The 27,761-nt window shown below is 32.1% G+C and overlaps 4 protein-coding genes across 4 annotated transcripts; 2 read left to right on the forward strand and 2 right to left on the reverse strand.

The window, feature by feature from the left end:
- Nucleotides 1-7,898: 7,898 nt before the first annotated feature.
- LOC131649749 (zinc finger BED domain-containing protein RICESLEEPER 2-like) lies at nucleotides 7,899-8,837 on the reverse strand. The gene has a single exon (XM_058919507.1). The coding sequence runs from the start codon at nucleotides 8,835-8,837 to the stop codon at nucleotides 7,899-7,901; it is 939 nt and encodes a 312-aa protein (XP_058775490.1).
- An 8,924-nt stretch (nucleotides 8,838-17,761) lies between these two features.
- LOC131649751 (uncharacterized) lies at nucleotides 17,762-18,184 on the forward strand. Its single transcript, XM_058919508.1, has one exon. The coding sequence runs from the start codon at nucleotides 17,762-17,764 to the stop codon at nucleotides 18,182-18,184; it is 423 nt and encodes a 140-aa protein (XP_058775491.1).
- Nucleotides 18,185-18,604: 420 nt separating this feature from the next.
- Nucleotides 18,605-19,282, forward strand: LOC131649752 (uncharacterized). Its single transcript, XM_058919509.1, has one exon. It carries the CDS (start codon nucleotides 18,605-18,607, stop codon nucleotides 19,280-19,282), a length of 678 nt encoding a protein of 225 aa, XP_058775492.1.
- A 1,581-nt stretch (nucleotides 19,283-20,863) lies between these two features.
- Nucleotides 20,864-22,453, reverse strand: LOC131646583 (protein CRABS CLAW). The gene is made up of 6 exons (XM_058916593.1): nucleotides 22,156-22,453; nucleotides 21,838-22,075; nucleotides 21,705-21,753; nucleotides 21,425-21,500; nucleotides 21,208-21,267; nucleotides 20,864-21,110 (listed from the first exon to the last, which is right to left on the reverse strand). Exons 1-6 carry the CDS (start codon nucleotides 22,249-22,251, stop codon nucleotides 21,105-21,107), a joined length of 525 nt encoding a protein of 174 aa, XP_058772576.1. The 5' UTR covers nucleotides 22,252-22,453; the 3' UTR covers nucleotides 20,864-21,104.
- Between the last annotated feature and the right edge of the window lie 5,308 nt (nucleotides 22,454-27,761).

The raw sequence follows: 27,761 nt of genomic DNA on the forward strand, positions 1-27,761 counted from the left end.
CGATCTACACATCACCGAGATACGGCCCAACCGACACAATTTCCGCATAATGAGAAATATGTCAACCATTTGATCCAAACATCACCGGGATCCATCACCGAATGCATATGAATGAATGCACACATATAACATACTTAAAAACATCATCGATCCGATGCACCGCACCGTCTCACCATAACTCACCATAGTTATCACCAACAAGTATGTACATGTATCATGCATCATTCAAAACACATCAATCATCATCATACGATCAAAACAATCACCACATGATCACGTTATGTACATATTATCAATATTATAATCATTTTGTCACAACATCACCACTAGATCAAAATTAATAATGTCATCACCAATAACTCACCAAAAGCGACACCGAATGATATATTCGGTTTCAACACCATCTACAATTATATCAATATAATTCACACCACATATAACGACAAAATCACAGTTATATCATTACAACCTCACCATATTGTCATATTAACGAAATCATACACAATCGTTCAATTATTTACACCATCATCCCAATAACAATAATTACAGTTCGTCCATCATCACACCGAAACATTGTCATATTCACACAATTACGCATATACACAATATTTCGTTTCACAAAGTAATTAAATAAATTTTAAAATAATTCTGGCCACCGCCCATCTCACCAATTCATCATATAAAATTTTTAATTTGCTTTACAACACCCAAAACGGCACTAAGAAAGGATACACGGATAAAAAGATACACGATTTCTAAGTTTAAAAATTTTTCTGCCCAGCAGGGTTCGCTCAGCGGACCACTAGCGACTCATGACAGAAGCGAACTACCTTCAGACCTCCGCTCAGCGGACCACTAGCGACCTTCGACAGAAGCTAACTAGGTCGGGCCCTCCGCTTAGCAGACCCCCCTCCGCTTAGCGGACCTGCGATTTTACAGATTCTCAGGTCTGCGATAGACCTGTGATTTCACACCCCTTTCACCCAAAATCGATCCCAAACGTCATTTACAGACATATAGTCATCACGAACATCATCAAATATTATCAAACATCAAATAAACATACTATTAATCATCAATTCATACAAATTCATCAAGTTTCCCTAAACCTAGCAATTTCAAATCCCGATATACCCAATCGAATCGAATCATACGTTAATCCATCCTATTACCTATAATCGCATATTAGAAATTAACCGGAAGAGTCCCCCCTTACCTTAGCCAATAATTTGGACTTTTCCCCTTCTTCTCCATCAAACCCGTAAGCCCTTTTTCTCCAAATTCAGAAAGAATCTCCAATCTTCAAACTCGCTTATCTCCCTCATCAAGAACTTCCCTGAAACGAATTAATATATCAAATCGAAGGAAATTTTGTGTAGAATCCGAATCTTCAACAATTACCTGATTTGGAGCTATAAGCAGAAAGTTATGACTCATTTTGTGAGGGCTGCACCATGAATACAAAAATAGTCTTGTCCATGAGTTATTCTTCTCTCCCTCTTAGGTTTTCTTCTTCTATTTCTCAATTTACTCTTATTTCCTTGTTTTATAAAAATATAACATAATTTAGTAAGGGGCTCAACAACTTAACACCCCCTCATTACTAAATACCACACTTGGTCCAAAGACCAATATTCCATAACTCCTCCAATTAGTTCAACGAAAATACTAAATAATTCTAAATAATAATTTAATTTCCGATTAAATTAAAATTAGAAAATATGGGGTGTTACAATAATCATCAACATATGACTAGTCATAGATGCGTGGAAAGTGATGGATGATCCATATCCAAAAATAGTACAAATAAAATATTAGTAACGACGTAGCACAAGTGTTTTAAAAATGGTACAATAATAGTAAAGGAGAAAATATATTACATTAAACAGCATGTAACCTGGTGTCATCTGTCTGGTCTTCCTAAGAAAACATTCAACTAACTTCGAGTACATGTAAACCAAAGAAGCGTCCCTAGTCGTACTCATGAACCTGGTCGAAGTCAATGAAGTATCTAAGGAAAACCATATCGATGTAATAAGCATACTATCCTAAGATTATGGACGTGCCAACCAAATACATGATGTATGACCTCAATGCACATGCTCTATGATGCATAACCTATGCATTATGTCCATTGACCCACACTACCGCAACCAAGTGGTGTATATACATGTTTTCTAGAAATAAAAATCTAGAATGACACTCTATGATGTCTTCCAGCTCCTTTAGAACATCCTATAAGGTTAGCTCCCAAATAGGTCACCATCATCTCTATTGCTCCAGGTCTGGTCATTATGGAGTGGTCTAATAATCTTCCCCTGGTCGGAAGATGTAGCAGGGATGACACTTCATCTAGTATGATGGACATCTCACCATGCGGAAGGTGAAAATATTGCGTCTTTGAGTGCCATCTCTCAACGAAAGCTGACAATATATCAATGTTAATAACAATATAATCAATCAGTCATGCATAAATATCACAACCCATATAGCTACATCACATCATGAAATCATTGCTCCTCAGGTTTCCGCAGCCTCAAAATCTTTCTATCATGGTTGATGCATTTTAAAGCATCAAGGTACTGCAAAAAACATTACTGGTAGAAAGTGTGAATATTATAACACATGTTTTTTGAAGAATAAATACAAATAAATTTTACTTCTCCATCCCACACAAACTAATGTACCTAATGTAGTAATTTTTCTTACAGAACCTAATGTACCTATTTGATAATGCATGAAGATAAAATTAAAATAAAAGCACTTGGATTGGAAAACTTATCAAATGTATAGCTGAAATTGAAACACTTGGTTTGAATGGATGTTGAGAAGTAATTAATAAATCACTTGGATTGAGCAAAGTGGAAAAAAACTTGGATTGATAAAGCACTTGAGGTATATAACATAATAAGAATACAAAGTTTTTTTTACAAGAAATATAAAAAGTATTGTTCCAAACATATAATAGCATCAAAAGTCAAAGATTAAAATTTGAATTAATATGGCGTGTGTATGTGTGTGTTTATGTGAGTGTGTATGTAGGTGCGTGTTTGGGTGTGTGCGTGTGTGTGCATGAGTGTGCATTTCTTTCTATGTGTGTGTGCATGAACGCACATGTGTTGTGTGTGTGCACGTGTGTTTCTCTGTGTGTGTGTGGGTGCATGCACGCGTGTGTTTTTGTGTGTGTATGTGCGTGCACGTCATCTTCTCAAGCCTAATTTCTTTAGATAGTTTAAGTCTGATCTATTTAAATAAATATGCTTTATAAGAATATATAGCCTAACCTTTTTACTAAACAAGCCAGACCATAGGCCCCTATTAGATAACATGGCCTATCCCACCCCTAGTGATAGTATAATGTACTCTTACCTCACCTGTTCTTTGTAGTGTTTCAATGAAGTCAACAAACCACCTGTTTATTTTTTGTGATATCATTCATTTTGTATGGTATCACATCACTAGGGTGTCGCGATAAATGTTTGTGTCTCTTTACGTCTCTTACAACCCTTTCTTAGCTTTTTGGGGTTGTGTGTTTGTGAAAGGGTTAAATTAAAATTGACTTTAATATTGTATGTTGTTGTATGGGCGATTTTTGTTAGGGGAGAATGCAAGTATATAATGCCTAGAAGGAGGGGGGAGGGTCGAATAAACCCTTCTCCTAAAACTATTTTCAAAAACATTTTTCTTCAAAAATCAAAGTTTTGTACAAAGAAGCGCAAATTATAAACAAAAACGTAAGATAACATAGTTTTATAAAGGATATGATCAAATTTTTTTCACATTAACTCAATTTATCAAAAAATACAACTGATAAAGATGAAGTTTCTTAAACAAGCAATGCATCAATTGACGTAATTCAATTCACACGCAAGGTTCAAATTGAATTTATTTAATCAGTCAATATAATGTTAAGAGTCATAAAATCATAATCAATGAAAAGAATATTAGAATGATTAGATCTATCATAGAACTGTGCTTGCACAATAAATCACTATAAGCAAATAAAACCTATTAACATGTGATTCTAGAAAGTGATAAATTCTTGCAATTATATACTTGAATGTAAAAGAGATAGGGAGAGAGATATTCTCCACCATGTTTATATTGGTTCACCGCATTTGTCCTTACCTTACACTTAATCCAGTCTTCAATGGTTAACTACTAAAATTTATTAGGTCTTCAACTATTTTGCAAATTAATATACAAGAGTTTTTAATACAACGGATAATCAAGACAACACTAAACACTTCAAGTCAAATTTCTTAATCCAATAAAGATTTAAATATGGATTTACCTTTTGTTGAAGTAGAACACTACAAATTGACGAATTCACAAGATCTTAACTAGATCCTAACCCAATTTCCTTGCTAGAAACAAAGTTCTGCTTTAAGCTCCCATTTTGGAGTAGTTTTTTTAACCCTCAACTTTGTTCCGCAACTACCTTCACTTGCTTCTATCGAAGTCTTCAATAAAGGAGAAAATAATCTTTCTCTTTGTTGGAAGTCAGTCTCCAAGCATGATAGTCACAATATTGCATCCTTAATTCGTTACACACAAAACCTTCACAATATTGTATCTACCACTCATACTCAATCTTTAAAGTTATGGACCAAAACAATGAGGTTTCTTGGTTCAAGGTTGAATATGATTGGTAATTCAAAAGAATCTCTCACAACTCTTAAACATGTATAACTCATTCAACACACTATAAAGTTTTTTATAGGTTTAACTTGAGAGAGAAAGTTTAAAAGAAGGACACTTATGGTTTTTCTAGATATGTGAAAATATGGTGTCCTGATTATTTTCAATATTGTTAAACAACAACAACTTAAACAATGATCTATTTTACTATTCAACTCATGGTTTTTGAATTACATGGAGAAAATGACAGAAAATGATTTATATTGGTGCTAGAGGTAAGATACAAAATAAGTGAAAAAATTTGTTTTGAGTAATATCATACAGTTTTAATTTGCATCAAATGAAAAAATGATTTGAATCAAGGTGATAAACTTTGGAAACAACTTGTTTGATTCGAAATAATGACTTAAATTATGTGATTCGAATCAGACAATTACATGATTCGAATGACACACTCAAAGTGATGTTTAAAATAATTTAACTAATCACGATTCACATCAAGGAAGTCTGATTCAAATCTGAGACATATTTGATTTGAATCATCTTAATAGTGAAAAAAATCCAAAAATCCATTTTAAATTTGATTCGAATCAACCAAAGTCTTGATTTGAATCAAGCTTCGAAAACATTTAAAAACCTTTCTAACTTGTGATTCCAGACACACATATTTTTGACTTTTACCAATTTGCTAAAGCTTAAAAACATTGCAATGGTTCAATTCTAATTGAATGTAAGAGATAGCTCAAGATTGGCAAAATATCCTTTTTGGTCCCTTATGTTAACCTCGGGGTTCATTTTGGTCCCTTAACTTCAAAAAGTGCCATATTGTTCCCTTAACTCTTCAAAAGGTGTCATTTTAGTCCTTTTTTGTCATATTAGTGACTGATTTAGCGACCGATTTTTGAGTTTTTCTGCCGCTAATGTGACAAAAAGGACTAAAATAACACCTTTTGAATAGTTAAGGTAGGGGTGGGCATCGGTTCGGGCCCAAACCTCCCAACCGAAGTAACCCACGAATGAGACATGGCAGCCCACTTCCGACCGGATCAGTAATCGGGTTTTTCGGGTTCGGGTTGAGTCGGGTTCGGGTGGTTGGGTCGGTTAACTACGGGTGCAGTTTTTAATTGGGCCTACTGGATTTTCAAGCCCATATCCAACATTTATCGGTTTTACTTTTTTTTTTAAATGTGTGGATTGGGCTACTTCAAAAATCAAATTCCAAGCCCAATAACACTAAATTTCAAGGACATCAAAAATTTATAATTTTTTTGGATCAGTTTAATATCATAATAATAATTTACTTGTTGGAATACATTACAAATTCCAACATAATCAAATTCAACATAAAATATCCAGTAGCATCAATACATTACAGTAGCATCAATACATTACAAATTCTGATTAATTAGAGTAGCATCAAATCCATTACAAATTTATAAATAAACTTGATAAGCCTACATAATAACACAACCAACATCAATTCCAATTATCCATCTTCATAGAATAATTCCAGTTCCAGCACCCAATCAGCACAACTTTAAGGCTAGTTTAAATCTGCATTTTGAAAAGAAAGAACTGATTTAGTTTTAGAATCAGTTTGTGGAAACAGAACAAAAGTTTTAGGCATAAATTTTCATACTCTGGCAGAAAGAGACGCTCCGCAAATTCGATGTACGAGCATGGAACTGATTCAGTTACACCAGCAATTTGTTGATATCCTTTAAATTAATATATAACAGGTATCATCAAACCATAAGAAAAACAATACTTGAAGATTCTTGAATAGTATTTCTAGGACAAGATATACCTTGTTAATTGTTGAAACTTAGAGTACATGGGTTTCTCCCATGTTAAATGTCCCAAGGGAATTGCAAGAGCTCCATACTTCTTTCCATTTCCAGCTGATTCTGTGTATTTCTTAATGATTTTCTGCACCATAAAAGAATCAAAATAGATACACAACAGAATTAAGTTATCAACATTAGGATATATATCAGTAAACACTCACCAAATTCCTTTGTAGCTCTAAGAAAATGCTTACAACCACTGATTGTCAACCAAAATAACGACTCAATCACTGATTGACATAAGTCCAGAAGTCTAGGATCGAGAATCCATACGATGATCATAAGGACGATAAATAAGAGGTTGCTCGGGCAAAGTTCTACCGTGAGTGAACATCTAAATAAGTGTAGGCAGACCTTCACCAACTCATGCATTCTTTCTCCAATTGTAAATGATGATCCCTCAGGTATATCTTCTGTAGGAACAACAGAAACAATATTAAAATCCTTCTTATTAATCTCGACATAACAACAGGCCAAAGAAAATAAATAAATATTGAAAAAACTACAAGGTTACATGCTTACCTTCTGAATAGAGCATCCTAGGCTTCCTGTTTTACAAAATTGAACATGTTACAAAATTTAAAAAATTGAACATGTTAAAACCAATAATTTAAAACTAATGTGCAGAACTTCAGCAACTAATAATCAAAACTGATGTGCAGAATTTCAGCAGCTAATAATCAAAACTAATAATTATTATTTCCTAGTCTTATAACCAACATATAGTTTCAAAACCAATAACTTACACATGATATTATTTCCCAGCCAGCTTCAGCAGAACTGATGTGCAGAACTGTTCTTGATATTCTTTCAAAAAGTGTTGGTTGTGTTAATGTTGGCTTCAAAAAAACGAGTCATCCATGACTCCAAAAAATTCAAAATGCTGCAAATATCGTATAAAACATTAGAATACATATTTATCTTAACAAAGTAAGATGACAACATTAGAATACTAGGGAATTCAACCTTGAGTAGTTTAGGCACAGCTAGAAGGCTGTGACTGAGTCTGAGATGATGACGGTGCGTCACTCCCGGCTGAAGTTTCGTTAAATCCTATAAGATAGTTTGAAAAACAATTAGCAAAATATTAGAATTTTTTTTAAAATAACACCTAAGAATGATATAAACAGTACCTTCTAAAGCATCTTCAGAAATGTCATACTCCTCATTGAATTCGAAGTCTTTGAATTGGTAAAAAGAAGGCCTTAACCAATTCTAAGCACAAATTAGAGCCTCTTCCACTTCTGGTTTGAGGGAACTTCTATATACCTCTAAAACCCTCCCACCCGTGCTAAAAGCACTCTTAGATGCAACGGTTGAAACTGGCGTAGGCATAATGTCTCTAACTATTTGGGACAGAACTGGATATTTTCCTACATTATGTTTCCACTAACAAAGAATGTCAAACTTTTATTTATCCCTTTCATTAAAAGCTAAGCATTTTCCTTTTATATAGCCCTCAAGCTCAGTTTCTTCTTCCAGTGAATCAATAGACATCAAATGTTCTTGAAAAGCATTCTGCCTAGCCACATATGATGGTATTTCATCGCTGGCAGCTGCTTCACCTTGGGAAACAACCGTTGTAGGAGATGGAATTAAGCCCCTAGCAGCATCATATTCTTGTTTGTAAAGATTGAACATTTTTGTAAGATTGTCATTAATATCTTTCAATAGAGATTTCTTAGTTTCTGAATGTTTTCCATACATATCATCAAAGCACCATTCCACATATCTTAACTTATATCGGGGATCAAAGATAACACCAAAATAAAGGAGTTGGTTCATCTTAGTAATATCAACCCAATATTTACAATACTTTTCCAACATATCCCTAGCAACTTGAGCAAACAATCCATTTAGGTCCATGTTTAATGTCTTTAGCTCACTGTATATGGTAGCCAAGTATGGAAAAGCAGTATGCAAGCTTGCTTTGGTTGAAATAGAAAAAACCTTTGTCGCTTCATAGTAATTCTTCAAAAACTTGATAAAAACTCTAATATTATCCCAATCTTGAATACCTGGGGGGGAATCTGCTTCAAAGAAATCCATATAGGCTTCATCCTCATTTTCTAGCTTATCAAAATCATTTTGAAATTTTTCAGCCCCTTCTAACATCAAATATGTCAAGTTCCATCTTGTTGAAACATCAAGACATACTGACTTCTTGCATTCAATCCTAGCATATTCCACACACTCCTTGAACTTTGCAGCCCTATGGGGTGAAGATCTAACAAACCTAATTGCATTTCTAACACTTGAAATAGAGGTGTTGGCTACTTGTAGTCCATCTCTCACAACCAAATTCAATACATGGGCACAACACCTCATGTGAAACCCAAACCCATCCATTAATAGTCAGTCATGTTTCTTACTTTTTGTTCCAAGTATCTAACAACAACATCATTTGATGCGGCATTATCGACCGTGATGGTAGAAACATTTCTCAGCCCCCACTCCTTTAATACGTCCTCGACCTTCTTACCAACAGTTTTACCCCGATGATTTGGGAGAATCGTAAAACTAATTATCCGTTTTTGGTAATGCCAATCCCTATCGATAAAATGGGCAGTGAGGGTCAAGTAGTTTAGATTTTGGACAGAAGTCCAACAATCTGTTGTAATTACCACCCTACTACAATCAGATTTAAAGAATGCTCTCAACCTCACTTTCTCATCAAGATATAATTGAAAACAGTCCCTAGCTATGGTTCTCCTTGACGGTATAGAAAATTGAGGTTGCATTTGCCTACAAAAGTACTTAAATCCCTCCCCTTCAACAGTATTAAATGGTTTCTCATCTAAAATTATAAAATAAGCCAATCCATTTCTGCAAGCTACAGGATTAAACTTAGAACTTAATGGAACCAACCCACTTCCCTCAACTGTTGAATATGACAAGATTGTTTGGTTAGGGTCAGTAGACACATTCAATGGATACTTGGGACATGTTTTCATGTGACTCTTTAGGTTTGATGTTCCATGTTTCTTAGAGTCACACATGTAAATTTGGTGGCAATACTTACATGCAGCGGATGGTGGGTCACTATCAGGAATAACGTTAAAGTGATCCCAAACCTCTGATCTCTTTCTATTACCATTTTCATTAGGTTTTCTTTTCTTTAAGCCAGTGGGTGGAAGGTTGGGTGTTGTTGTAGTTTGTTGATTAGGTTGAGAAGGCTCAATGTCAATTGGTGTGTGTTGGCCACTTGCTGAAACAATGGGTATAATTAAGATAATGTTAATTGTTTAAGTGTGTGTAGTTGTTTAAGTGTGTGTAGCATAAACCAGAGTAAGCCATACTAAACATATGCAAACTACATGAATCTAAGTGTGTGCTGAAACAATGTGTGTAGCATAAAAGAGAGTAAACCAGACTAAACAATCAGAGTATTGCATAAACCAGCATAAACCAGAGTACCAAACTAAACATAAACCAAACATAAACCAAACATAAACCAGAGTACCAAACTAAACATAAACCAGCAAAAACCAGAGTACCAAACTAAACATAAACCAACAAAAACCAGAGTACCAAACTAAACAATCACCTAAACCAGACTAAAAAATAAGAAGACAATCAGAGTATGCATCAACTCATAAGTTTGTTGCATACCTCTAGCTCCTTGCACATCTACAACACCTTGCACTTCACCAGCTCCTGCTATTTCTATAGCTCCTTCCATTTCAATCAGAATTCAACATATTAAAAGACTTCTCTTCAGCATACAATATATCAATAACAAGAATACAACATTTCATAATCAAGAAATAATATATCAATAAACAACTATACCTTCTTCAACTCACTTAAGAGAAACTCAACAACACTGTAATGAGAAAACAAGAGTGCTTAGTAATTCATTACTATTATTATAATATGGTTGCAAAATAAAAGAAGAATCTACATTATAACAGTTGAAAATAGGAAGAAAGATTGGATTTTTACGAACCTTAAGGGAAGCTCGAACACATAAACTGAACTCAAGAACAACCTTCACGCATCAGAACAATTTATAGCATAGACCTGTTTGAAAAACTGAAATCAGAATGATTACATAATAATAAGAACAAATAAGAACAAATCATAGCATAAACCTGTTTTAAAATGAGGATATGGTTGTTGTTCAAGACGAATAGTAATCAGTCAAGTTTGTTGTTCAATGAAGGAGAGGGTTTGTTGTTCTGTGATGGAGGAAAGTGTGATGACGAAGGCGACAGATTGAGTTTCAATTTGGGGGTGACGGCGGCGGTGGAAGCATCGTTTGGTGATCTTAGGGTTAGAGGAAGACACAACAAGTTATCAGAACATTTGGTTTTAGGGTTATGTAGAATATTATTTTGTTTGGGCTGGACTGGTGTTGGGCCGCCGTTGGACTGAAGCTATAAGAAAGAATAAGGTTCGGTCGGGTTCGGGGACAAAAATGAACCTCGAGGTTAACATAAGGGAACAAAAAGAGTATTTTGCCCTCAAGATTCTATACTACAATGAATCATCAAAATCAAATTACAGACAAATTGATAAAATTGAATTAGAAATAAATGATAAATTGGAATTATAAAAAATGCGACAAACCATCAAAATACCCAATAAAATTCACTATTACCGACAAAGAAATTTTAGTCTTCCCTTTTTTGATGTTGGGAAAATTTGAGATATAATTTTATTTGAATAATTTGATTTGATTCTGATTGATTATGAAGCAACATACAATATGATATACAATCTCCTGAGCTCTCAAGCTTCCATACCTTCAACACTTAACGTGCGTAAAAATTGGATAGATATCTCATAGAACTTTTCCCCTTTGATAAATATCAAATAGAGAAAAAGCCAAAAAAGTAATACTAAAGTGCACAACAAGATGAAACCACAACATCATGTAATCAGACTACTTACATGCACAATTCACATTAATTATGCAATTGAGCACGCTGCAAACAACAAATCAATCAAGCTCAATATTGACGCAATTTCAAATATAGTTTTAAACAACGAAGATAGAAATTGGATACTAGATAATTACTAATAATCGAATAAACTAAAATGGACAAAATGCACATGAATGCATTATCAACAAATACCAAGCACATTTCGACAAAAGTTCCTATGATACAATATAAATAAAAGATAAATATCCAAAAATAAAAATTAAACTAAGCTAAAATAAGATGAAATATAATGCTATACATGCTAAAATCACGGGAGGTCGGATGGAAAATGGATATCTTCGGAAAAATCTAAAATGTTGAAAGAGATATCCGAACCATTTGCAACAACAACTTTCTTGACAAATATCAACAAAGCTCTCAATCTTTCTTCCCTTGCTTTTGTAGCTTTCTCTTGGAATACTTCTATTTCCTGAGAATCGAATATAATCCTATCAACTACAAGTGTCAAAGAAGGCTTTGATAACTAGAGTGAGACCATTAGATGACAGAACAACAAATGTTGGAGTTGCTTTCCATGGCACAAATCCTTAAGGGGCTTCCTTACAAGCGAATAATTATTCCTCATAGATCATACAGAAGGTGTATTGGTAGTATAATTTTCCTTTCTCATCCTGATGATACCTCATCTGCTTCACAACATGGAATAAAAGGTCTTCGGTGCCTCAATGAGATCAGACTCATAAGATAAAATACCATTATTTTTCAGAATCTGGTGAATGAAGGAAGTGTAAAAGAGAAGTCAATTCGGCTTTGCTTTGCAAATCATTATCAGGTCAATGATAAAATCCACCCAATTGACTTCTGAACGAGTGAGCAACAACCACATCAGAAATAGACCAACTTCATTCGCCCTTATCCAATTTCTGGCCTTTATATATAATATTTTAAAAGTGATCCAATAGAGTATCCTCATATCGCACTTCATCTGGATTATAGAGAAATTCGTGATGTCCAAGTTTTCCTTGAACATGGACTTGGAGATATACTCTACAAACGGAATGTGACAAAAAAATTTAGTCTGCCTATGAAGATTCACTTCTATAACTTTGTTCTCTAGACCCAAAACTGCATAAAATCTTCGCAAGTGAACCTAAAAATCCTTTTTATGAATTTCCATTCAACACCACTTTTGGTGTTTCTAACATTGTAGTAAAAAACTTTCATATGGTTCAAATTGAGTTTCTTTTTCAAACCCAAAAATTTCAACATGTTATGGTTCTCAAATGGTTTCTAAAAACTAATTTTCAACTTTGATTCAGATTCTTCGATAACAAAATACTCATGATCATAAATCTTGTTCAAAAACACCTCCCAAAAATACTTGAAATTGTCTTTATAAATCAGATGATTCACTTTATGTAAAAGAATAGAGAAATTTGAAGTAAAAAAGGTAGCAAATGGATTTAGGATGATTACATTGACCCCTAATTTAGAAGTGTTTCCTTTTTCTTTTTGAGCACAAACTTTGGAGCGCTTCTTAGTAAGTACTAATTGAGGGGATGTATTTAAGCATAGACATTTTCCTTTAGTTGATTTAGATGATTTTCTAGTGTTTTCCATTGACGATTCACAAAGATATGATGAACTTGAGCTGATTTGATTTAAATAGTAAATGTTAGAGAGAGAGAGGTGGAATGCAAATGAATGAGTGAATAATACACACATTTAGTTTTAAGTATGAATGAATGAATGGATGCGATGAAAAGATGAAAGGTTTCTACATGATTCATAATAATATGAATAAGGGTGAACGATGATTCGAATAAGAATTAGAAATTTACTTGATTAGAATCAAGCATATGTATGATTCAAATCACAATTCATCAAAACTTTACAACAACTCTTTTTCATTGGAATCAAGCCAATTTGTGATTCTAATCATTTTGACAGAGGCGAATTGTTGAGAAATGCAATATTATTAATTTGATTCAAACAATGCGATGATTCGAATTAGATTCACATTTCTTTCTTTGATTTGAATAAGGATAAAGGGTAAAAATCCTGTTATTGAGAGCGGTTAGCAATTCTTGCTTTTATTTTAGTGACATGTGCAATATATCATGTGTTGGAACCGTTAAGGATTTTTGAGGATGTTGAAATTAGTTTTCAATGGTTTTGGCCAGGGACAAAGCCACATTGATAATAATATTGTAGACAGGGGTGGCCCTGAGCACGGGCTCGCGGGGTGGGAGCCCAGGACTCCATAATTTTAGGAGCACTAAATTTTTTTTATCCCTATATATATTAAAAGAGAATTTTCTATTATAAAAGTACTTGCTAGATTTTTTTTTATAAAAAAAATACTTGCTATCAAAATTATAGGAGCAATGCAAAGTCAAAATTAATAAAAGAATGTAATTTCCCATAAATAAAATAAAGAGTATAATAAAATCAATTAATTCCCCTAAAATAAAATCAATTATTATATCCTTAATCTTAACAAATAAAGAGTTTAATTGAGGCACGAAAGTTAAAATAATGATATAGAGAATATTTATATTATTGATAATCTTACTTAGGATAGTTTTTGTTACTAGATATCTAGCTGGGCAAAATTTAGCATTTCGTGAAAAAAATGAGAGGATTAATGTGGAAAAAATGGAAATTTTATTTCTCTTGTTAAAATGATTGCTAAATGGGATCCTGTCATGCAAAAACATTTTTAACGTATTAAGAATAATGAAATTCATTATCATTATCTTAGTCATAAGATTTAAAATGAATTGATTAACATGTTAGGTAATGAAGTCAAAAGTGCAATAGTCGAAAAAACCAAAGAAGCAAAATATTTTTCTGTGATTCTTGATTGTACTCATGATGTAAGTCACAAAGAACAAATGACTCTCATTATACATTGTGTGGATGTTTCTACAAGTTCAATAAAAATTGAAGAGTTTTTTGCAGAATTTTTGAAAGTCTATGACACAACAGGTCAAGAATTGTTTGAAGAATTATAAAATGTATTGGAAACTCTTGGTCTAGATACTAATAATGTGATAGGACAAGGATATGATAATGGATCAAACATGAAAGGTAAATATCAAGGTGTACAAAAAAAATTATTAGATGCTAACCCTAGAGCATTATACACAACATGTGGTTGTCATAGCCTTAGCTTGACACTTTGTGATATTGAAAATTCTTGTACTAAAGCTAAATATTTTTTTGGAGTGTTACAACATATTTATACTGTATTTTCTCATTCAAAAAAATGTTGGAAAATTCTTAGAGACAATGCGAAATGTTAAGTTATTAAACCATTGCCACAAACACGTTGGAAAAGTCATGTGAATACTGTATATGCAATTAAATCTCCAAATTTCAGATGTAAGAGAACACTACTTCAACTAGTTGAACAAGATAATGATCCCAAAATTAAGAGTGAAGCTGAATCTTTAGCAACTCATGGAATTGGAAACTTTGAATTTTTAGTAGCTATGATTATTTGGTTTGAATTGTTAACTGTTAATGAAATTAGCAAAAGTTTGCAAAAAAAAAAACATGTGTATTCATGTGGCTATAAAACTAGTAAAAAGTTTGATCAAGTATTTGAAAAAATATAGAGAATATGAAGAAGAAGAAGAAGAAGAAGAAGAAGAAGTCTCTTTATAGTGGTTTATGTTTTGATGTAGTATAAACATTGATTCAAAGATATATACTTGTATTCTTTTTGCACAATATCAAATGAAAATGTGTTTTTTATCCAATTATTTCTTTTATCCTTATGTATTTATTGTTTAAAAAAATTATTGAGGCATCACTCTTTTAATTAGCCCAAAACACTAAAATTCAAAGGACCGACCCCTAATTGTAGACATATACCCCACTTAATTTTTCCTTCTACGTAATAATACATTGTGATTGTAATGTAATATATGAGTATAATAATTATATGCAATCTTAAAAGTCACTTATATCTCCCCCTCTCTTTTTATTGTTTTTATTTATTTTACTTTAAGAAAAAATGTATCTAATAACATATATATATTTTTCTATTTTATTTTTCTTTTATCTAACTTTTTTTTAAAGTATACATATACAATATTTTATACTAAAATTTTACATATTTACTTACTATTTTTCATAATATGAAGTACATTATTATAATTAATAAATTATTTTAAATACTTATTTTATTTGTTTTTTGAAAATAAGAACATTCAAAATAACCATAAATTTATATGTAAATTTTGCCATCACTAATCAAATATTCTAAATTCATCCCTGATTTTGGCTAATCTGTTGTCCTCTCTTATATGCCTCTCTCTTGTGATTTCTCTCTCCTCATTCCTCTTAAGGTGAGTTAGTTTTCGGTAGGTACGCTGGGGTTGCGACATTTCTTCTAATATAAGATTCTTTTTATGTTTTCTAGTTGGTTGTAGCTTTTTATTTATGTTCTCGGATAATAGGATATCAGTAATATAGATATTAAGGGCTGTTTGATTTAATTTAGTAAAATTATTTTTTAATTTTTAAAATTTGAAAATAATAAAACTTGTTTAATAGTCTAATTTTATATAATTATTTTTAAAATTATTTTTTATTTGAGAGTTTTAAAAATTAAAAACTAAAATAGGTTTAGAAGCTTTAATTTTTGGTTTTTAATTAATTTGGCTCTTATTTTTAAGTGGAAGTGGAGAATTTTGGAGGCCTCTAATTCTCTTTGGTACAAGATGTTGAGAGTGAGATATGGGGATATTAAGCTTTGGGTGGTTATTGAAGGAGGTAGGAGAGATAATTACAGCTCTAAATCGGTTTGATGGTCGGATGTTATTTCTTCGAAGAAGAGTCTTCCAGTGAATTTTTTTGTGAATAATTATTTTTTTCGTATAGCTGATGGGTTTTCTATGTCGTTTTGGCATGCTCATTGGATGGAGGAGGACATTATTAGGAACCTGTTTCCGTCTTTGTTTGATATTTCTTTGTTACAGGATGTTTCCATAGCCGGTATGAGGGGATGGTCGGACGGTGTATGGAATTGGAGTGACTTGGGTATACCGGCGCTTCCTGGGCCTAAAGTCGTGGCTGATGCAGCAGCACTGCACTGCTTGCTGCAGCATTCTCAGCCCGCGTGTGTTTCCAGCAACCGGGACAACATCACGTGGCGGCCGTCAGGTGGTGACACCTTCTCTGTTCTTCCTGTTATGCTGCTATTTGTAATAGCATCTTTGCTTTCGGTCCGCCTAATCGATTGGGTTATGTTATTCCGCTCATTTGGAAGATCGAGGCTCCGTGCAAAATCAAAGCTTTTGGTTGGAGATGTTTCAAGAATATGATTCCTACGAAGGATTTATTAGATCATCGAGGTATTCTTCCTCCTTCATCTAATCTTTCTTGTGTTTTTGTGGGGTTTCCGATGAATCTTCGCTTCACTCTCTTTTGTTGTGCTGTTACGCGGTAGGCGTGTGGATGAATTTGGCTATTTGGATTGACATGTCTTTTTCTATAGTCGAGGATTTTAAAGATAATTTTAGGTGTTGGAGCACGTTTTGTAAATCGAAAAAAGTTAGGAGAGGCAAGGGGGATGCATTGGGTTGGCAGTTATTTGGAGCCTTTGGTTGGTTAGGAACGACCTTATTTTTAGAAATTCCGCTTGGGTCACTCGTGACGTGGTTTCGGGTTGTAAAGCGGTTGTTTGGAGGTGGTCATTTATCAAGAATATTTCTCATGCCAATTGCAATTTCTATGAGTTCGACAAAAACCCTTTGTTTTACTTAAGTGAAATTCCAATTGGTGGGCAATTTTCCGCTTGTGGTTTATATCTCTTGGTGGACAAAAACCCTTTCTTTTTGAGACCTTTCGGTTAGTAATATATCTCTTTCTTTCGGAAATTTTTTTTTAGAAATTAGGAAGCTGAAAAAATAAGAAAAAACGTTTCACTTTTCATTAATGACAAACTTGTAATATTGTGCAATTTTAAAATAGTTTTCAAAAGTAAGATTAACAAACATATTTTTTTCTTCAAAACAATTTTTTAAAATTGATTTACAAAATAATTTTAAAAAATTAAAAACTAAAAAGGAAGGTGCAAATTGTTGAATGGTGTGTTAGTGGCTAATGAAGTAGTGGATTATGCTAGAAAGGAAGGTGCAAATTGTTTGCTTTTCAAAGTGGATTTTGAGAAGGCTTATGACAAAGTTAGTTGGAATTTTTTGAGGTACATGATGAAAAAATTGGGTTTTGGTAGGAAATGGATGGGTTGGATGGAGTTATTTGTGTTTAATAGTAACATGTCGGTTCTAGTGAATAGAAGTCCTACTAAAGAGTTTGGTGTTTTTCCGGGGGTTGAGACAAGGTGATCCTCTTTCACCTTTTCTCTATGTCATGGTTGCAGAAGGCTTATCGGGGTTGGTTAGAAAATCTATAGAACTTGGAGAATTTGGGAGATTTCCTATTAAGGGTTCTTGTTGGGTGGACATTCTTCAATTTGCGGATGACACTTTAATCGTGGGTGAAGGGTTGTGGAAGCATGTTTGGGCAATAAAGACGGTGTTAAGGGCGTTTGAGCTTGTATCAGGTCTTGGAATTAATTATCACAAAAGTAAGTTGATTGATATTAATTCTAATAGCTCTTTTTTGGAAGCCGCTTCTTACTTTCTCTCTTGTAAAGTGGAGGAAAGCAACTTTTATTTTCTTGGTATTCCTATTGGTTTCAATCCAAGGAAGGAATCCACTTGGAATTCGCTTTTGACTAAGATGAATAGGGTGGGGGGTTGGAAAAATCGCTTTCTCAACTTGGGTGGATGAATTACTGTCTTGAAGTCTATCCTCACATCTCAAATTATTTTCACTATGTCTTTTTACAAGATGCCGTCGAAGGTGGAGAAAGAGTTTAATAGAATTCAATGTAATTTCTTGTGGGGAGGAGTGGAGGTAAAGAGGAAGATCCATTGAGTTAGTTGGAAAAAGGTGTGTTTACCTTTGGAGGAAGGGGGTTTAGGGATAAAAAATTTGTCGTTATTTAATTTAGCCCTCCTTAACAAGTGGAGGTGGAGAATCCTTCAAGGGAATGATTCGCTTTGGTACAAGGTATTGAAATCTCGCTATGGTGACTTATCTTCTTTCTTGTTTGGAGGAGGCGGTCAAAAAACATCAAAAATTTCTTCGTCTCACTCTATTTGGTGGAGAGATATCTTGAAAATTGAGAATTGTTCTTTTGGTGAACCTATGGTAGATTGTTGTAGTTTTGTTGTTCAAAATGGTTATAACACTCCGTTTTGGGAAGCTAGGTGGCGGGGAGGATTTATTTTAAAGGAAGTTTTTCCGGAATTGTACAATGTTTCTTGTTTGAAAGGGGTGTCGGGTGTGGCTATGGGAGGGCGGTTAGATGGGAGGTGGTGTTGGAGTGATTTTGGGCTTTCCGCGGCTTTAGCGGTAGATCCCAGATTAATGGCTGGTTTTATTTCTATGAGGGAAATGTTGGAGAGTTTTAGCGGTTTGTTGGAGGGTAGAGATTTGGTGACTTGGGATTTCAAATCCGGGTTGGAATTCTCGGTAGCTTCTTGTTACAAGTTTTATGGTGACGCCTTCATTCCTTACGGACCGCATTACAAGTTCGATGATGCTTTTAGGCTTGTGTGGAAAGCAGAGGTGCCTTTCAAAATTAAGGCATTTGGTTGGAGACTTCTCCTTGATAGACTTCCTACTAAGGACCTTTTGGAGTATAGAGGTATATCTTTTTTCTTAGCTAATTTAAAGTGCTCTTTTTGTGGCATTGATGTAGAAAGTAGGAACCATTCTATTTTTGGTTGTTGGGTGGTGAAGAGTATATGGAGAGAAATCGCCGTGTGGGTAGATAAAATGAATAGTTTGGAGGATGAGTGCTTGCCGAATTTTATGGATTGACATTTGTTTTTCCGTACAAAAAAGGTTATAGAAAGTAAGGTTGATGTTGTTTGGCTTGCTACCACTTGGACTTTATGGTTGGTTAGAAATGGAGTTTGTTTTCGGGAGGAGAATTGAAACTTCAATGACATGGTGTGAAATATAAAGTTCTTGGTGTGGAAGTGGTCGTTTTGTGAAAAAATTACACATTCCAATTGTTCATTTTACGAGTTTAGCAAGGAGCCTTTGTTATATCTTTCGTAACTTTATAATTGGATTGTAATTTTACTTTTTGTCGAAAAATCCCGTATCTTCGTGTAAACAGGTTGGAGAACCCTTAGTTCTCCCTTATATAATATCTTACTTACACAAAAAAAACTAAAACTAATTCAAATAAACCTTAAATAATATTTAGTTGTATGATTCACTTTCTTTTATATTAAATATTATGTTCCTCTTTAACTACGAAATCTTATTGAATTTTCTTTATAATTTTGTATTCAATTTTAAAGTGAATTAATTATTTCTTTATTAATATATCTTTATTCATTTTACATATTTTTTTTATATCTTTTATTATTTAATATTAGAGAAAAAGGATGATGCATAAATTATTTATACACTGTCAACCAATGACAACCATGTGTTCCGTCAAGTCTGCCTGAAAATTTTAAAACACATAATTTAGCACTTTAAAATATTTTGATTGGATGAATGTGTAATGATTCTTTACACTGAACACTACCATTAAACTCTTAATAATATATCAAACATCTCTCTCTTCAAAGCTTGTAAAATTAGATAACAATCAACAAATTTAACAGGTTAAATACGTTTTTAGTCCTTATAAATATGCGACCCTGCATTTTTAGTCCCTATAAATTTTTAATTCAATAAGTGGTCCTTATAAAAATATTATGCACCTAGTTTTAGTCCTTATTGTCAAACCAATGTGTATTTTAGAATGATTATTTTACAGACATGTTCATAATATTTTATAAAATTCCTAGAAAAAAAAGAAACTTAAAATTTAATTTCTAAGTTGAGATTTTCATTACTTTTATCATTATTTTTTGAAATTTGAAAAATTCATATTTAATTCTTCTCGTTTAAAAAAAATTCTAAAACTTGGTAAATAAATATTTTACAGTATTCTTAATATATATAAAAAAAATATTCAAAAATTTAAAAATTAAACGGATATTAAACAGTTTTTAAAATTTTAGAAAATAGCAGGGACTGAAATTGCATGAATAAAAATTTTAGAAGGACCATTCATTAAAGGAAAATTTTATAGAGACTAAAAATGCAGAGTCACACACATATTTATAGGGACTAAAAACGTATTTAACCCAATTTAATATTACTACTATTTTTTTTTAATTCTAGTAATTTATTCCAATTTTTTTATATATTTAAAAAGCAATTATTTGTTAAAAATTAAATAAAAAAGGAATATGTATTTTAAAATCAATGGGGACTAAACCACAAATAAATAAACATTAAATCCTGGCTGAGATGATACTTCATTAGCTGCCAATTCTTTGATTCATCAATCAACAGAGAAATAAAATCATTTCCATTGTTTATGTGAGACCTTATAATTAGTCTTTTACTTTTACCAAATCCAAACACATTTTCATACATTAAATATAAATAATATAAAGTCTAATAACCATTATGAAACTGGTTTATAACATATAAAACCCTCCACACTGAAGGTATTATAAGACAACAATACAACTTAGCAATATTTATAATAACGTAACTTATTTAAAACTCCTAAATCACTTGCTTCATCACTTTACTCCAAATCTTCATTCATGCCATAAAGCTAACTCTCTCATTCCTGCATAAATAAACATAAAATTTTTTTTTAACCAAAATATAATTGGAAAATGCATGAAAACTATAAAAAGAAAAGATGTTAATAGATTAATACTTACAGTGTTACGTTTAGTTGCAGAAAGTGAACTGGTTGGTGAATTAGGGATGAACCTAGCCCACTGTAATAAAGTTTTGTAGCACAAGTTAGTACTATAATAGTTAATATTGAAAATTTCAACAACTGTAACATATCAAAACAGTGCTATTTATAACCCTAAAATTGTCCTACATAAAACAAATAAATAAATAAATAAAATGATAGAAAAAATTATTAACATTTTTTGCAGCAGCACTGAAAGCTTCTCTATGTGGGATCTGAGGGTTTGCTGCTTTGATGCGCTGTATCTCCTCTCTGTCATACAAAACACATCAAATCAAGTTTCATTTCTTGTAAATTGCACAGTATATAACTATATAAATATATATAGTTATATACTATATACTATAGAAACAAAATAAACAGTGTAAGAGAATGTAACAGTGCTACAATCTAGTAGTTATGGTTGGTTAAGTATAGTAAAATAGTGAGATGTTAATTTTTTTTTGTTGTACTTACTTCATGAAACGGTTGTAAGCAGAAGGTAGACGGTGTTTTTTCTCTGGTGCTGAAAAAAAAATCACAAAAGTTAAAAAATGGATCTTATATTATATTTGGAGAGAAGTATGAAAAGGGTTGGTGGATGATGTACGTTTGACAACAAAAGGTGGTGGTTTAGGGGACAGTGACTCAGGTGATGTAGTTGGTGAAGAAGAAGAGGAAGAGGATGGTTGTCCCTTTTTGCTACTGTAAATTCCCTGGAGAGTTAGGGTATGATCAACAGTTTGAGTTTTGGAATTTGGTGGTCTTGTGGTGAGAAAAGAGAGGTTGCTGCAGTGTCCACACTTGACTGTCACAGTGTCTAGCAGCCTCTTGCATGGTATACCAACCTATATATATAAGAAACAAACAAACAACATTAGGTTCATATATATTTGAACCCTACATAAGATATATTTCATTTACATACAGCGAGGACGGTGTTACAGAAGTTGCAACGAACGTAGCAGAGGTGTTGATCAGAAGGTGGAACAAGGTCCATGGTGACTTTGTCTTCGAGGTTCATGTTGAGAGGAAAAGGGTAAGTGTAGAGGGTGAAGAGATTGTTGAGATAGGAATTGAAAATATGAGTGGAGTGAGATATATAGGAATAGGAATAGTAGTTAAGGTCAAAAAGAAGAGTTAGATTTACCACTTAGTCTTATAGTACATGTATGTTGCAGCATTATATTGCATGCTTTATTTGCAGACATGACCAGCACCATTCACTGACATTAATTAAACCAACCACAATTGCCTATATATATATATATATATATATATATATATATATATATATATATATATATCATTCAACATGATTCAAATACTGAGCTGGATGTAATCGTGGTCCTTCCTATCAAATCCAGCACCAATTACTACCGAACCAACTAACTATTCGTTGAGCGAACATAACTATAATACACATAATTAATTAACACTTATATATCACTAAAATGAGAAGCCTTAATAGTCCTAATGATATAAGATAGAACATGATAGAATAAGTAAACATTTATCCGATTATATGATTAATGCATACACGTAACAAATATATATTTTAAGAACATATTTATTATGACAAATTTAATTATCTTCTGAAATATTATTCATATTTTTGAAAATTATTTTCTTAAAATTTTACAATGTATATTAAAGAAATATTATAAAAAAGTAAAGAAAGTAATTAATAGTAATAATATATATATTTTTTAAAATATAACTAAATAATTTTATATTTTTTCTTTAAAAAATATGAATAAATAAATAATTTTATTATGTTTATGTTAGATATAATCTATAATATATGTAAATAACAAACTATTCTTACAAGAAAAATATATTTAAGTAATTAAGAATTAAATTATATTCATACTCTTAATTTTTTTTAAATATTCACATTTCAATATATTAATTTGTTAGTATTTTTATTTTAAACTTAATATCAATTATTTAGGCTATTATTTTATTTAAATTTTTATTTTATTAGATTTTAATCTGTATAATATATCAATATCTAATTTTTTTATTTTGAAATGCAATTTTTTGAATTTTTTTATCTAAATTAGTATTTGGTATTCAATAATATATGTTTATGTTATAAGATGTCAAAATTAGTGTTTCATTTTAGAAAAAACAAATATAAAAAAATTTACAATATTTTAAAAAACGATTTTGTAAAATCTATTTTTTAAAAATATAAAAATTTCCATTTTTTAAAAGAACAAATAGGCTCATAATATGTACAACATTTTCATATCACATGTCTAGAAAATATCAAAAAAAGTAATATTAATATAGTAGTACATAAGTGGTCTCTAGAAACCAAAGGTGGTCTATATAATTTCTTTCGTTAAAACCATTTTAGAATAAATTAAGACAAAAAAAAATTTATATATATATATATATATATATATATATATATATATATATATATATATATATATATATATATATATATATATATATATATATATATATGAATTTACATGATGATTAGTCGCATCTTACATTAAAATACAAAATAAAATATAATTTCCACATCTGATTTAAAATTCTCGCAAAACTTTGGTAAATATAAAGAAAGTAAAATTTTGGTTTAGGAAAAAATATAAAGAATAGGTGGAAGATATATTTTTATAATTAATTTAATGAAGGATGTGATATCTCATCGAACTCTAGCAGACTCGACATTAGAGAAAAGAATCGAAATTATAATTACTATCATCGAATTCAAAAGCAAGAGGTAAAAGAAGCGTTGAAAAGGATGAGTAAAAGTAAAGCAGTTGAGCCAGATAATACACCGATTGAAGTACAAAAAATTCTTGGAGAAAGAGTATTGAGTGACTCATTAAACTCTTTAATGAAATTATGAGGTAAAAGAAAATGCTAGATGAATGGAGAAGAAACACTTTAGTTCCAATCTATAAGAAAAGAGGGATATACAAAATTGTGCAAACTATAGAGGTATTAAACTCATGAGTCATACCATGAAGTTATGAAAAAGAGTAATTGAACGGAGACTAAGAAAAGAGACTCAAGTCACTGAGAATCAATTTGGTTTTATGTTTGGAAGGTTAACCATGGAAGCGATATATCTACTATGACGTGTGACAGAGCAGTATTAGATGGACCAATAAGATATGTATGATAGAGTGCTTAGAGAGCTTTTGTTGAAAGCCTTCGAGCTATCCAAGATATGTATGAAGAGGTATCAACTAGCGTGCAGAAACAAGTTGGAGAGAGACAGACGATTTCCCCATTACAATAGGTTTGCATCAAGGTTCAACCCTAAGCCCATTCCTTTTTACCTTAATTTTGGAAATACTCACAAACCATATAAAAGAGCTAGCACCGAGATGCATGCTTGGAGAGTCAAAGGAGGATTTACATGAGAGGTTGTAGACTTAGAGACGAGCTTTAGAAACACATAGTTTTCTCCTAAGTGGAAGTAAGACGAAGTATATGGCATATAAGTTCAACAAAAGAAGAAACGTTTCTAACCTAGAGATGAAAGTTGTAGACCTTATCATCCTTCAAGTCATACAATCTAAATATCTTGGGTTTGTAAAACAAAACGATGGAGAAATAAAAGGAGATGTAAACCATTGAATTCAAGATGGGTGACTGAAATGGAGAAGAGTTTCGGGGGTTCTATGTGACGCAAAGGTATTGCTCAAGCTGAAGTGAGAATTTTATGGATTGCAGTAAAATCTGCGACGTTGTATGGGAAACAGTAAAATCTGCGATGTTGTATGGGAAAGAATGTTGGACACTTAAGAATTAACACGAGAATAAAGTAAGTGTAGCAATGATGAAGATGATGCGTTGGATGTATGGTAAGACTAGAAATAATAGGATTATAAATTGAAATATTAGAGAGAGTGTTGGGGTAATACCTATAATATAGAAGATGGTAGAAAATAGACTTAGCTGGTTAGGACATGTAGAGAGAAGACCTGCAAATTTTGTGGTACGAAGAATAGATCATATGTAGAGAAGTCAAACAACTAGAGGAAGATGAAGATCTATAAAGACTATAAGAGAAGTTATTAGGAAAGATCTAGACTTGAACAATTTGAATAAAAACATGGTTTTGAATAGAATATTATGGCAAAAGTTGATCCATATAGCCGATCCCATTTAGTGGGAGAAGAGTTGGCTGTTGTTGTTTTTGTTGATTGGAAAAAAACCAGTTATACTTCTAATATTGATCTAGACGTCTAGATATTCGTGTTGGTGTAAGTTTTAGAGGTCAATAATTTTATTGGAACTTAATACTAAAGTAATAAGACATTTCTTAGTTATGTTTGTTTTTCTAAAGTAATAAAGTCTCTAAAATACCTATTCTATTTGATGAAACATTAAGTATGCCTTAATTTTCAGACCCCATTAAACATAATGACATTATTTTTAAAGTATTCATTGTTAAATTTTATTGTGAAGTGATAATATTAAAGCATAATGACTATTATATCGATAGACCGATGATCACATTTCACGGATCATAGGTAAATAGTTATTAAATATTCACATCGGTATAAAAATTAAAAGAAATATGTATAGAAAAAATTACACGAGAGGTCATTTAAGTAATTTTTTTTGTAACAAATTGGTCTTTAAATTTTTTGGGTCACAACTTGATCCTTTAAGTTACCAAATGTGTGCAACTAAATACATAACAATGGTATCAAATTGCATAAAGTAGCTTCATAAATACATAAACCACCATCTAAAATACATAAAGTAGGACACTAATTAAACAAAATACATCAATCAATATCCTAATTATAATTTCTCTCTGCGGGTAACTTTAGTTTGGTAACTTAAAGGACCAAGTTGTTACAAAGGAACTTAGGGCCCCTTTGGTGCGCAAGATATGATAGAGACATGATAGGATATCAAGCAGGATAAGGATAGGATATGATACAGACAAGATAAGACTTATCCTATCATGTATTTGGTTCACAAAGGATACTAAATAATATATATATATATATACCCTCGTAAAATAACTATATTTTTTCTAAATTATTTTAAAATTTATAAATTGGTAAAAAAATAATATTTTTCTATAGCTAAGAAAAACTCATTGACACTATTGAGTAAATAATTTCAAATATTATATATATAGAATATACACCCTTGTAAAACAATTATATTTTTTTAAAATTATTTTGTAAAATATTTTAAAATTTATAAATTGGTAATAAAAATAATAATTTTCTATAATTAAAAAAACTCATTAAAATAATTTTAATTTTTCTTGAAAAAATCATGAATTCTATTACATATTACATATTTGACAAAATTACCCTTGCAAGAATTTATTTAAAATTTTATTTTTTTATTTTAAATTATATTTTATAAGGGTAAATTAGTAGATCATAAATTGTTGAAGGTCATTTGTAACTTAGGAGTGGTTCCGTCCGTAGCCATGGGTGAAACTCAAGATAGCATTGAGGAGATAAAAGTAAGCGAAGCGATATGTTCTCATGGAGGGAAGGCGAAATATATTCCTTTACTATGATTATTGGTACTCTAAATATAAGGGGGGGAGGTAGTTGGATCAAAAAGAAACACATTTGTAGTATTATTCAAAAAGGAAAAGCGGATGTTTTCTTTCTTCAAGAAACTAAGTTGAGTTCTATTTCGGATGTGGTGGCTAGGAGCTTGTGGGGAAACTCGGATGTTGATTTTTCTTTTTCGGAATCCGAGGGAAGGTCGGAAGGTATTCTTATTTTATGGAAAGCTAGTTCCGTTTCGGTTGTTCTTAGTTTTCGAGGCAAGGGCTTTTTGGGTATCAAGGTTTGTTGGAAGAAGAAATTCTTTTATTTAGTTAATGTTTATGCGGCTTGTTCTTTGCCTTTGAAGCGCATTATGTGGGATGATTTGGCGGATTTGAAGCTCAAATTTAACGATGGAGATTGGTTAATTGGAGGGGATTTCAACTCCATTAAAAAAAGTAGCGAAAGAGTTGGTTGTTCTTTGTCCATACAAAGAACGGAATGGGGTGAGTTTTCAAACTTTATCGATAGGTGTGGTTTGATTGATGTTCCTTGTAAAGGTAAAAAATTTAGTTGGTTTAGTGGGGATGGAAAAACAAAAAGTAGGTTGGACCGTTTTCTCATTGATGGTAATATTATTTCTTCGTGGAGTGTAGTGGGACAACTCATTGGGCAAAGGGATGTGTCGGATCATTGTCCGGTGTGGTTGGTAGTTGATAAGGAGGATTGGGGTCTTAAACCGTTCAAGTTTAATAATGAATGGTTTAACAATAAGGAGTTTTTGCATTTTGTGGAGGTTGAGTGGAAGGCGATAATTGTTAGAGGGCGAGGTGATTTTGTCCTAAAGGAGAAATTTCGTATCATTAAGGATAAGCTTAGATGGTGGAACATCATGGTGTTTGGTAAGTACGATTTGGAAATTGAGGATGGGATTCGTGAATTGAATGAGGCGGACGAATGTGATGTGTTGGATGTTGATATTCAAACCATTAAAAAAAATGCAAGTAGTAGAATTTGGTTGAATCTTCGT

The sequence above is a fragment of the Vicia villosa genome, linkage group LG2 (assembly GCF_029867415.1).
Source record: "Vicia villosa cultivar HV-30 ecotype Madison, WI linkage group LG2, Vvil1.0, whole genome shotgun sequence".
Lineage (NCBI taxonomy): Eukaryota > Viridiplantae > Streptophyta > Magnoliopsida > Fabales > Fabaceae > Vicia > Vicia villosa.

Excerpts from the sequence above, each read along its gene's own strand:
- LOC131649749 (XM_058919507.1), bottom strand. The coding sequence starts at position 8,837 with ATGGATGGGTTTGGGTTTCACATGAGGTGTTGTGCCCATGTATTGAAT.
- LOC131649751 (XM_058919508.1), top strand. The coding sequence starts at position 17,762 with ATGGTTGCAGAAGGCTTATCGGGGTTGGTTAGAAAATCTATAGAACTT.
- LOC131649752 (XM_058919509.1), top strand. The coding sequence starts at position 18,605 with ATGGTAGATTGTTGTAGTTTTGTTGTTCAAAATGGTTATAACACTCCG.
- LOC131646583 (XM_058916593.1), bottom strand. The coding sequence starts at position 22,251 with ATGAACCTCGAAGACAAAGTCACCATGGACCTTGTTCCACCTTCTGAT. Across the intron at positions 21,501-21,704 it reads GCTTACAACCGTTTCATGAA|AGAGGAGATACAGCGCATCA; the intron begins GTAAGTACAACA and ends TTTGTATGACAG. Across the intron at positions 21,268-21,424 it reads TCAGTGCTGCTGCAAAAAAT|TGGGCTAGGTTCATCCCTAA; the intron begins GTTAATAATTTT and ends ACTTTATTACAG.